Source organism: Mobula hypostoma, chromosome 5 (genome assembly GCF_963921235.1).
Source record: "Mobula hypostoma chromosome 5, sMobHyp1.1, whole genome shotgun sequence".
Taxonomy (NCBI): Eukaryota; Metazoa; Chordata; class Chondrichthyes; order Myliobatiformes; family Myliobatidae; genus Mobula; species Mobula hypostoma.
The window spans coordinates 187,881,893-187,894,357 of record NC_086101.1 but is presented as its reverse complement, the minus strand read 5'-3'; the positions used below and the strand labels follow the sequence as shown (position 1 = coordinate 187,894,357).

Below are 12,465 nucleotides of genomic sequence, written 5' to 3'. Positions count from 1 at the left end.
GTAAGACCAATACTTCTACTTGACTAATCATTTCAAATTAAGGGCTATATAATGCTACCTGTAGTATTTCAGATTGAGGTTTTGAAGCATTTTGACCTCTTTGGGAATAAAAATTAGTCTAGTGCATGAAAAACAACTCTGAAAGGTGTTATACCTGAAACACATGCAGAAACATGTTGCCCTAAAACATGTTGAAAATTGAAGTTTGGCCCTTACCTAGATTCCACGAGCTAAAGGAAGAAACACACGGTAACGTAGCAGTTAGCGCAGTGCTTTACTGTGTCAGTGATCACAGATTGTGGTTCAATTCTTGCCACTATCTGTAAGAGGTTTGTTTGTTTTCCCCATCACCATATGGTGCTTTGGTTTCCTCCCACATTCTAAAGACATACGGTTAGGATTAGTGAATTGTGTACATGCTGTGTTGGTGCCAGAAACATGGTGACACTTCTGGCCTTGCCCCAGCGCATCCTCAGACTGTGTTGGTCGTTGACACAAGTGACACATTTCACTGTTTGTTTCAATGTACATGTGACAAATAAAGCCAATCTTTCTCAGAACGGAGTGCCAAAGCATAGTGTTGGAGTACATTTTGGGAAGTAAGCTGAAGCCTGAATGAGTACGTAGAGTAGGTTCACTAAAATAATAATGTTTGAATTAGAAGTTAAGACAGTTGGAAAGACAGGCAGTTAGAGTGTGTCTGTTAAAGAAATATGCATTTTTAGAATGCTATTTATGATCTCTGGATTTAGGAGAAACAATGGTGCAGGAAGAGTACTGTTGCTCATGTCATCAGGGACCCTAGTTCGATCCTGACTTTGGGGTCAACTCTTTGTGGAGTTGACAGTGTGAGATTCTTCTTGATTGCTCATTCAGGAACAGCTCAGGTGTCACTTACCCACTGTATGTAGCCCCTTAATGTAGGTGAGTAGCAGGAGAATTGGTGGTCATGGGGAGGTGGTGTTTATGGACAAATAAAAAAGAATAGGTTACATGGAAATTCTAGGGGTAGTGGGACTAATAGGATTGTTGTTTTGGAGCTAGCATGAGTTGCCACCTGTGCTGTGATACTATGATGTTTCAATGCCAATGAAATTCATTGTGTGTCCAATCATTATTGTAATACTGTTGACACGGAAATGAAACATAGATAGTATTTTTAAACAGAAGAAATTCCCTAGATGATGGAATTGAGAGCAACACACACAAAATGCTGGAGGAATTCAGCAGGTGAGGCAGTATCTAGGGAGAGGAATAAACATCAATGCTTTGGGCTGAGACCCTTCATCAGGACTAGAAAGGGAGGGGGAGGAATCCAGAATAAGAAGGTGGAGGAATGGGGAGGAATATAAGTTGTTAGGTGATAGGTGAGACCAAGTGATGGGGAAGGTAGGAAGTTGGGGGAGGGAGGATGAAGTATGAAGCTGGGAGGTGATAGGTTGAAAAGGTAAAGGGCTGAAGAAGGAATCTGATGGGAGAGGTTAGTGGATCATTGGAGAAAGGGAAGTGTGGAGTACCAGATGGAGGTGATGGGCAGTTGAGGAGAAGAGAAGAGGTGGGGGGGGGGGAGCCAGAATGGGGAATGAAAAAAGAAAGAAGAGGAAAATAACCAGAAGTTAGTGATATTAACTTTCGTGCCATCAGGTTGAAGGCTACCCCGACTGAATATGAGGTGTTGCTAGTGTTGGTTTTTATGTTTTTAACTAAGCACAAGCTGCATAATGAAGAATAGTTTCTTTCAATACTTGTATCAAGTGATCTTTATTTATTTACATACTACTTTTAAACTGAGGTCCATGCTGCCCTAGACTTATAGCTTTCTCCTTAACTGTAAAGGAAGCTATAATGCCAAGCTATCTCTGCAGTGCACACTTCATTATGTTATCATCTTTCGAGGCTAATATCTTGGAGATGAAGAATCTTAATGTAATGGTGAACTGTCAAAAAAGCTGCTCAGATAAAAAAAATCATGGCAGAGGTGAACTATTTATAATTGGTTCTGTTTTGAAGTCTAAAGCAAATTTCTTCCCAATTTCATTCCTCATTTTCTGGAAGGAGTAATTTTCTTGTTGGTGCTTGTTCTACATGACACGTCATCCTCTTGGCCTGTGATTCATGTGTGAAGATTGTAGGTGGTTTTCTAGATTATTGGGTTGGTTTGGGCCAACATAGCTGAGACACATTCTATGAAACACACATGTTTTCATTGGAGATTAATTCATAACAGTTACGAGCACAGTTTTTCTTTTTCTAACCCTTGTCTGCTGAAACTAATTATTGTGCTAAACTGCTGCTCTGGCTAATTTCTCACTTACCATAAATCAACTGTAGTGTCTTGCGGATCCTCAAAATCTAACTTTATACTTCCAAATCTGCTGAACATTCCTTGTGTTTGTTCATTCACCACCTTTTAGAGTCATAGAGCACTACAGCACAGACACAGGCCCTTCAATCCATCTAGTCTGTGCCAAGCTATTATTCTGCTTAGTCCCATTGACCCACACCTGACCATCGGTCTCCATGCCCCTCCTATCCATGTACTAAATTTTTATTTATATTTTCTAATAAATGGAAAGATTATGTTTTAAAAGCAAAGACATAACAGAAAGCCTTTATTGAATAATTTAAAATCTGCTGACACTGTGTTTTGGTGAGTAAACGGATTATATCTTTGGTGCTTTGCCAGGCGAAACAAGCAAAAATTTAATATACATCTGCCATTTTAGGAGTATTTCTCTCATGTGGTTCTCTCACCTTTCACCCCCAATCTAGTATTTATTACCTCTTGACTACTTAGCTGCTTTTCTTTCAAAATTTGATTATTAATTTTACTTTAATTTGAGATCCTGCGCGGATCAGGCCCTTCTGGCTCAACAAGCCGTGCTGTCCATCAACCCATCTATTTAACACTAGCCTAATCACAGGACAATTAACCTACTAACCAGTAAGTCGTTGGACTGCGTGAAGAAATTGGATCACCTGGAGGAAACCCATGTGATTATGAGGAGAACATACAAACTCCTTACAGATGGCACTGGAATTGAACTCCAAACTCTGACATCCCGAGCTGCAATAGCACTGCACTAACCGCTATGCTGCAATGACATAGTTGTGTAAATTCCCATTTGCTCTGGGTTTTAGTAATGATCTGAGAATGAATTCATTTTATTACTGTATTGGGTTTGCTAATTTCCCACATTGTTTGTTTCCATTTGATGTAACATCTATTATTCACCCATTTTGCAGAGTCTGTGTTTATTGCAGGGTTGAAACAAATTTTGCACTTCATCGTGTTCTAAAGTCCCATTTTCAGCAAGGATGTAGAAAACTTACACAGATGGTAATGTTTAAAGGCGACACCGAACCATGTATAGAAACAGAAAATTGATTAATTACAAGTTTCAAATGATCCAGAGAAAGCAGTGAAGTCCCATGACATAAATTAACTGGACATCCCATTAAGTGCTATACTGAACATAGGTTACTGCATATTCTTTTGCAAGATGATTGCTATCCATATTTTAAAAGAGATATAATCATTTAAATTTTCACCAGCAACTTAAAAAAAATTTTCCATTTTTAAAATCAATTTCAAATCAGCTAGAATTTGACCCAGATATCCTGCTTCAAGTTACTCAACACTAATTGATAGGAGTTTCATTTAATGTTTTGAAACATACATGGTTGATCATACAGAATTCCAAAACCTAAAATAGAATATAAGTATCAGGAGTAAGCCATTCAAATCCTTGTGCCTGGTCGGCCATGCAGTAGGATCATTAGTGACCCGCTTCAATAATACTTTGTAAACACTTTTTAAAGAAGAATGATCAAAGATATAACAAACAAATGTTTTCTATGGAGCCTTTTAAGTAGCTTGCTCAATGATTCGAATTCTGTTTTGTCATCATATCCTCCCAACTTAATAATGTTCTAGTCAGTTTTGTACAACACAGAAACCAATTATTTGGTCTATGTCCACACTGACCCTTTTAGCCCATCTCTTGTTTATATTTGCTCAGTAAGAAATAGAAAAATGTTAATACTTGTTTTTTTGCAAATCTAAGTGAGTCATTTAATGTGGCAGAATTTCTCTGCAATCTTTATCATTTACTGAGTACTTCAAAGTCCAAAGTACATTTGTTATTGAAGTATGTATACATTATACAACCTTGAGATTTGTCTCCTAACAGGCAGCCATGAACAAAGAAATGCAAAAGAACCCTTTTTAAAAAAGACTGTCAAGCACCCAATGTTCAGAGAAAACAAATCATGCAAACACATAGCATTTTGAACTAAAGTCCACAAAGAGAGTCTGTCTGCAGATCCCTAGCTTAGTGCAGAGCCGAACAGCGAGCTGAAGTGGCCCAACCCTTGCCTTGAATCTCGACATCCTGACCTTTTCAATCTGGCCTGGCACCTAAGTTGTCATCCAAACATTGGGTTCAGTTGCTTTGGTAAGTTCTGGGGCCTGGACCCCACTGCCTCAATTTGGCCTGGACCCAACCTTTCCAATTTGGCCCGGCGCTTATATTGATCAAACCTTGGGTCATCAATGGGCCCGCAACCTTATCTTACGTCAGTTCTGCCACATTGAATTTCCTTCAAGTCCAAAGGAAAGTTACAAGCTAGTGTTTGTGATGCTCATTTACCAGAAAAAGGGTGATTAACAACATATTTAGCAGGCCAGGCAGCATCTCTAGGAAGAGGTACAGTCGATGTTTCAGGCCGAGACCCTTCGTCCTGAAACGTCGACTGTATCTCTTCCTAGAGATGCTGCCTGGCCTGCTGCGTTCACCAGCAACTTTGATGTGTGTTGCTTGAATTTCCAGCATCTGCAGAATTCCTGTTGTTAACAACATATTTAGTTGTTTTCCTTGTTTCATTGGCTAGCAGCCAGAAGTCCCTGACGTTCACCAGTGCCATCTTAAACAGGAAATATGTATGTTTTAAGAAATTGCATTAGGAAAATAGTTAACATTTAAACTGAAACAACAGATTTGAGAAATTAATTTCAGTGGTGTTTATACTGCTCTGCTGCATAACCTCTGGAAATTGCGTGGAAACCTTGTTAATGTGCCAAGTCGGGAGGGAAGGGAAGCACTAAGGAAATTCATCCTCTGGTCTCACTGAGCTTGTGGCTTTCAGTTGTCTGAGCTAATGTTAGGTGCACAGTTCTTTTTACCATCATCCCCTTATGAAAATAATGTTTCCCTAATCTTTAAAATATTAGTGAAAATACTTGCATTTAAGTTTGTACTTCATGTCCTCAGGCTGCCTCACAATGCGGTACAGCTTTCTGCGAGTCACTCTGAAATTCTCATGGAGTCACTGATGGAAAATAAAACATTCTTATTAGGTTGTTGGACTAATAAGCAGCAGGCCTACTCCAACACTAGTTTGGATACAGGATTTCAAATGGTCGGAAATATTTTCCTTTAGTTTGGCAGTTATTCAAGATCAAAGTGTAAAACGTTTAAGTATTACAGTCAGAAATTCAGCCTCACCCATACCCTTTTATAAATTAGTTACAAAGTGCCATTGGGATGAGTTAATGAAGGAGATGGTAACAGCTGATGGAAAAAATGCATTTTGACTCATTCAGTTTGGGCCTGTCTTCCCTTTCCACTTCAGTGTGCTTGTTTCGGAAGCTGTTTAATCATCAACATTTAGTTTCTAAACAAAATATATTTTAGTGTCATTACAATGAAGTCTGCTCATCCATGCCTCTCTCCTTTCTTGCAGACAGCAGCAGTCTCCGATGGAGGTTAGTGTCCTTTGCCAGATAAGTAACAACGTACATGGTATGATGTTGACTGCGTATTTTAATTTATTTTCTGATTGTTTTTAATCTTTAAATGTCTAGTCAAATCAATTTTGGGAACTGTGAGCAGAGATTATCTGTTGAGTATACACGCAGAATATACAGTTTTTCTCAGTAATTTCATTAATTTTGTGATTGCTAAAGTATAGTTTTCCTATCAAATTGGATTATAGTTTCCCTTTAGACCTGGTAATCAAAGGTGATATCACCCTCTTATTTGTTCACGTTCAACAGTAACCTTACAAAGACTAGTCTATTTGTAATATCTGTATGAGGTAAGTACTTTAGGCAATTCTACACTCTCCATAGAGAGTGGTGATTCCAGAGGATTGAGGGTTGGCAATTGAATGCTGTAGCAACCTGTAATTTATAAACTAGATGCACTGTATAGCAATCAGCATGTTGCATTTCCAGGATTTTGAGAGAAGTTTGGGTGTATGCATTGGTAGGATTCAGTTCACTTTGCTGTTTAAAAAGTGCATTTCATACAATACCATATCCATATTTATTCCATGCCTGTACTTTAACTAACTGTCTTTTTATATAATTCTTTATTCTTTATAATTATTGGATGTTAAGGTCAGAGATGTCTCAGATCGCGCCCACAGCATTTTGGAGAGGGAGAGAGAGCAGACAGATGTCTTGGTACGTATTGGTGCCAATGACATAGGAAGGAAAAGCAAAGAGGTCCTGAAGAGAGAATTTAGAGAGCTAGGTAGAAAGCTGAGAAGCAGGACCTCTCGGGTAGTAATTTCTAGATTGCTACCTGTGCCACGCGCCATTGAGGGTAGAAACAGGATGATTTGGTAGATTAATGCATGGTTGAGAAGCTGGTGCAGGGGACAGGGATTCAGGTTCTTGGATCATTGGGATCTATTCTGGGGAAGGTATGACCTGTTCAAAAGTGACGGGTTGCTCCTGAACCCGAGGGAGACCAATATTCACGTAGGCAGGTTTGTTAGAGCTGATGAAGAGAGTTTAAGCTAACTTGTCAGGGGATGGGACTAAGGGTAGAATGGATGGTAAAAAAGCAAAGATAGCATGCAATTCAGGAAGGGCAGGCAGATGATAGGCCAAAATTGTAGCCAGCAGGGTGTGTATCAGTTCATTCAGGATGCAGAATCAAAAAGGGTAGAAAATACAGTACTCAAGATATTATATCTCAATGCACAGAGTGTAAGAAATAAGGTGGATGATCTTGTCGCACTATTATAGATATTGTGGCCATCACTGAATCGTGGCTGAAGTGTCATTGTAGTTGGGAGCTGAATGTCCAGGGTTACATGTTGTATCAGAGTGATAGGAAGGTAGGTAGGGGGTATGGTGTGGCTGTGTTAGTAAAGAATGTCATCAAATCAGTAGAAAGATGTGACATGGGATTGGAAGATGTTGGATCCTTATGGGTTGAGTTAAGAAAATGCAAGGGTAAAAGGACCCTTATGGCAGTTATATACAAGTCTCCAAACAGTAGCTAGAATGTGGACCACAGATTAAAATGGGAACGAGAAAAGGCATATCAAAAGGGCTATGTTATGATAGTCATGGGAGATTTCAACATGCAGGTCAATTGGGAAAATAAGGTTGGTAATGGATCTCAAGAGAGTGAGTTTGTTGAATGCCTATGAGATGGCTTTTTAGAGCAGTCTGTTGTTGAATCTCCTAGGGGATCAGCTATACTGGATTGGGTATTATGTATGAACTGGAAGTGATTAAGGAACTTAAGGTAAAATAACCTTCAGGAAGCAGCAATCACGATATGATTGAGTTCAACTTGAAATTTGATAGGGAGAAAGTAAAGTTTGATGTAGTAGTATTTCAGTGGCGTAAAGGAAATTACAGTGGTATGAGAGAGGAGTTGGCCAAAGTAAATTGGAAGGAGATGCTGGCAGGGATGAAAGCAGAGCACAAAATGGTGTGAGTTTCTGGAAAAAAAATGAAGAAGGTGCAGGACAGATATATTCCAAAAACAAAGAAATAGCCAAATAGCAAAATAGTACAACGGTCCCTGACAAATGAAGTCAAAGCTAATGTAAAAGCAAAAGAGAGGGCATTCAGCAAAACAAAAATTAGTGGGAAGACAGGATTGGGTAGCTTTTAAAAACAGACAGAGAGCAACTAGAAGAATCATTAGGAGGGAAAAGATGAAATATGAAAGCAAGCTAGCAAACAGTACCAAGGTAATAATAAACGCTTTTTCAAGTATGTAAAATATAAAAGAGAAATGAGAGTGGATATAGGACAGCTAAAAATGAGGCAGGAGAAATGATAACATAGGACATGAAGATGGCAGGTGAACTAAATGAGTTTATGCATCAGTCTTCGCTCTGTAAGACACCAGCAGTGTTCCAGATGTTGAGGGTACGAGGGAAGAGAAATAAGTGCAGTTACTATTACAAGGGAAAAGGTGCTCAAAAAGCTGAAGAACTAAGAGTACATAAGTCACCTGGACCAAACAAACTGCACCCTAGGGATCTGAAAGGATCTGAAAGAGGTAACGGTAGAGATTGTAGAACATTAGAAAAGGTATTTCAAAAATCATTGAAAATAAAAAGCATGGTGCCAGAGGACTGGAAAACTGCAAATGTCACTCTACTCTTAAGAAAGGAGGAAGGCAGCAGAAAGGAAATTATAGACCAGTTTGCCCGTCCTCAGTGTTTGGGAAGATGTTGGAATCAGTTGTTATGGATGGGGTTATGGAGTACTTGGTGACATAGAACAGGATAGTACAAAGTCAGCATGGTTTCCTTCAGGGAAAATCTTGCTTGATGAACCTGTTGGAATTCTTTGAGGAGATTACAAGTAGGATAAATAATGGGGATGTAGTGGATGTTGTATATTTGGACTTTCAGAAGGCCTTTTACAAGGTGTCACACAAGAGGTTGATTGGTAGGAGGCAGTGAGTGGGAATAAAAGGATCCTTTTCTGGTTGGCTGCCAGTGATTAGTGGTGTTCCCAAGGGTTCGGTGTTGGGACCACTTCTTTTTATGCTGTATATCAATGATTTAGATGATGGAATAGATAGATTTGTTGCCAAGTTTGCAGATGATATGAAGATTGGTGGAGGGGCAGGTAGTGTTGAAGAAACAGGTAGGCTGCAGAAGGACTTAGACAGATTAGGAGAAGGGGCAAGAGAGTGGCAAATGAAATACAATGTTACAAAATGCTTGGTCATGCACTTTGGTAGAAGAGATAAATATGCAGTCTATTTTCTAAATGGGGAGAAAATCCAAAAATCTGAGGTGCAAAGGGACTTGGGAGTACTTGTGCTAGCATTCATTTCAAGAGGTCTTGAATACAAGAGCAGGGATGTGATGCTGAGGCTTTATAAGGCACTGGTGAAGCCTCACCTTGAGTATTGTGAACAGTTTTGGGCCCCTCATCTTAGAAAGGATGTGCTGGGATTGGAGGGGGTCCAACGAAGGTTCACAAGGATGATTCTGGGGATGAAAGGATTATCATACGAGGTATGTTTAATGGCTGTAGGTCTGTATTCACTGGAATTTAGAAGCATGGGGGTGTCTCATTGAAACTTTTCAAATATTGAAAGGCCTAAATAGAGTAGATGTGGAAAGGATATTTCCCATGATGGGAACAGCCTCAGAGGGGCATCCATTTAAGACAGATGCAGAGAAATTTCTTTCACCAGAGGGTAGTGAATTTGTGGAAATTATTACTGCAGGTGGCTGTGGAGGCCAGGTTGTTGCATGTACTTAAGGCTGTGTTTGATAGGTTTTTGATTGGATACGGTATCAAAGGTTACAGGGAGGAGACCGGGGAGTGGGGCTAAGGAGGGAAAAGAAAAGGATCAGCCATGATTGAATGGTGGAACAGACTCGATGGGCCAAATGGCCCAGTTCTGCTCCTATCTCTTATGGTCTTTTTTTTTCTTGTTGCATATCTTGCTACACACCATAGCTAATTCTTAATACAATTAAGTGTATATGATGAAAAAGTTTATCCTTGGTCTTCAGCCTAAGAAAATATTTTTACAAATATACTGGCACCAGTTTCACTGCTAAGAAATTATTATTTCACATTTAAGATGGCTAAGTCTAATTGCTAAGTCTGTATCACGTTGAGGTAAGAATGGTAGATTTCCTTCTCCTGGGCATATTAGTGTACCAGAATATTAGGGAAGTTTTGGAAAAGATTTCTGAGCGGCCGGATTCATCTCCGTTAGGGAAAGATGGATTAATCAGATACTCAGCATGGATTTATTTGGGGAAGGTCCTGTCTGACAAATCTGATTAGAATTTTGCTGTAGATGTATTTGATAATTTTTTTGTTTATTTCTCATCTTTAATTGCTTAGTTAAATCAATTTATGTTTGAGTTATATTTATGGGGATGAATATTTATGGTGGTGTATGACTTTATGGTTGTTGCTTTGAAGAAATACTTACAAAACTTACAGAGATGTGAAGAAAGAGCCAAGGAATGGTGAAATAAGGTTACTTTGTGGAAGAGCTGGTCTAGGCCTGATGGGTGAAATGATCTCCTTTTACTTGTCCTGTAGTAGTGCAGTGAATCAGCTTGATTCTTGCCAGTGGTGTCACAGTAATGTTTATTGTGGAGGATTCACCATTGTGTATGTGGCTGAGCTTACTCCTATCTGACATTCCCTGCTAGATCTTGGTACAATTGTTAAATGATTACATGGTACCCTATAATTATTGTGCATCTTGCTCCTAATCCTTTATGCAGTTCCTGCTTGTCGGGTGGTAATTTAAGGCACATCCAAGTGCATGTCTATGGTTCCACCCTCAAGTGATTTGAGGAGGATCACACAAGGACATTCAATTGAATTATTGGTCAAAATACACTTCTAAAGGTGTTCTGTTAAATCCCCCTGTAAATTAGCCAGAGATCAATAAATAAACCTGATCAAATATTATTAGTGAATGATGGTGCCCCTATTTGAGGATATCAGTCAGTCAGTCAGTGGGTGCCGTCCCGAATCCGGGGTTGGCGGCTCTGCAGCTTCATCTTCTTTGACCTTGTGACAGCACCGAGTACAGCCTCTCCTCCAGTTTGTTCTCGCTGGCCGCCTTGGCACCGCCGAACTCGAGCCCGAGGCCATGTTGGCCTCCAGCCGCGGCCGCTTCTTTGAGCACACGGTGCAGCGCCCAAGTTCATCATGTCTCTTCTAACTAGGTGCATAGCATACGATTCGTAGATATGTGGTGAGGCTTTAATCTCTTCCATGGATATTTTGAGAATATAATGACTTCCTAAAGTAAAAGACCAAAATATAATAACTGTATTCACTAGAAAAAAATTAGTTCCTGAAATACTACACTAGTATTCACTGTAAGACTTTAGGAATTTTTTTTATTAAGCTTACTTCTGAAAATATCTATTTTGTGTAGGTGTTACATTAAATTGGAATTCACAGAGTCCAATGATATATAACGTTAATTGGAAGAAGTACAGTTGATGTTTTGGGCCGAGACCCTTCGTCAGGACTAACTAAAAGAAGAGATAGTAAGAGATTTGAAAGGGGGAGGGGGAGTGGGAGATCCGAAATGATAGAAGACAGGAGGGGGAGGGATGAAGCTAAGAGCTGGAAAGTCGATTGGCAGAAGGGATATGAGAGGATCATGAGACAGGAGGCCTAGGGAGAAAGAAAGGGGGAGAGGGGAAGCCCAGAGGATGGGCAAGGAGTACAGTGAGAGGGACAGAGGGAGAAAAAGGAGAGAGAGAAAAAAAATTAATAATAAATAAATATAAACAGGGGATCTCCCATCCACTGCTACCGACTTTATAGTTCCCACACCCTGCGCTTCCCGTTTCTACCTCCTACCCAAGATCCACAAACCTGCCTATCCAGGTAGACCCATTGTCTCAGCTTGCTCCTGCCCCACTGAATTCATTTCTGAATACCTCGACACTGTTTTATCCCCCCTTGTTCAATCCCTTCCTACCTATGTTCGTGACACTTCTCATGCTCTGAATTTTTTTGATGATTTTAAGTTCCCTGCCCCCACCGCTTTATTTTCACCATGGATGTCCAGTCCCTATATACTTGCATCCCCCACCAGCAAGGTCTCAAAGCTCTCCGCTACTTTTTGGATTCAAGACCGAACCAGTTCCCCTCTACCACCACTCTGCTCCGTCTAGCGGAATTAGTCCTTACTCTTAATAATTTCTCCTTTGGCTCCTCCCACTTCCTCCAAACTAAAGGTGTAGCCACGGGCACCCGTATGGGTCCCAGCTATGCCTGCCTTTTTGTTGGCTTTGTGGAACAATCCGTGTTCCAAACCTATCCTGGTATCTGTCCCCCACATTTCCTTCGCTACATCGACGACTGCATTGGCGCTGCTTCCTGCACACATGCTGAGCTCGTTGACTTCATTAACTTTGCCTCCAACTTACACCCTGCCCTCAAGTTTACCTGGTTCATTTCTGACTCCTCCCTCCCCTTTCTTGATATTTCTGTCTATCTCTGGAGACAGCTTATCTACTGATGTCTACTATAAGCCTACGGACTCTTACAGCTTCCTGGACTATTCCTCTTCTCACCCTGTCTCTTGCAAAAATGCCACCCCCTTCTCGCAATTCCTCCGTCTCCACCGCATCTGCTCTCAGGATGAGGCTTTTCATTCCAGGCCAAAGGAGATGTCCTCCTTTTTTAAAGAAAGG

At 40.2% G+C, this 12,465-nt stretch overlaps 1 protein-coding gene across 1 annotated transcript in view; it reads left to right on the top strand.

Annotated features, from left to right (window-relative positions):
* Window positions 1-12,465, top strand: part of rgs12b (regulator of G protein signaling 12b) — a 183,482-nt gene that overhangs the window by 80,531 nt on the left and 90,486 nt on the right. Inside the window, exon 4 of the mRNA XM_063049526.1 lies at window positions 5,746-5,767. Coding sequence (XP_062905596.1) covers window positions 5,746-5,767 — 22 coding nt within the window. The remainder of the gene's footprint in view (window positions 1-5,745; window positions 5,768-12,465) is intronic.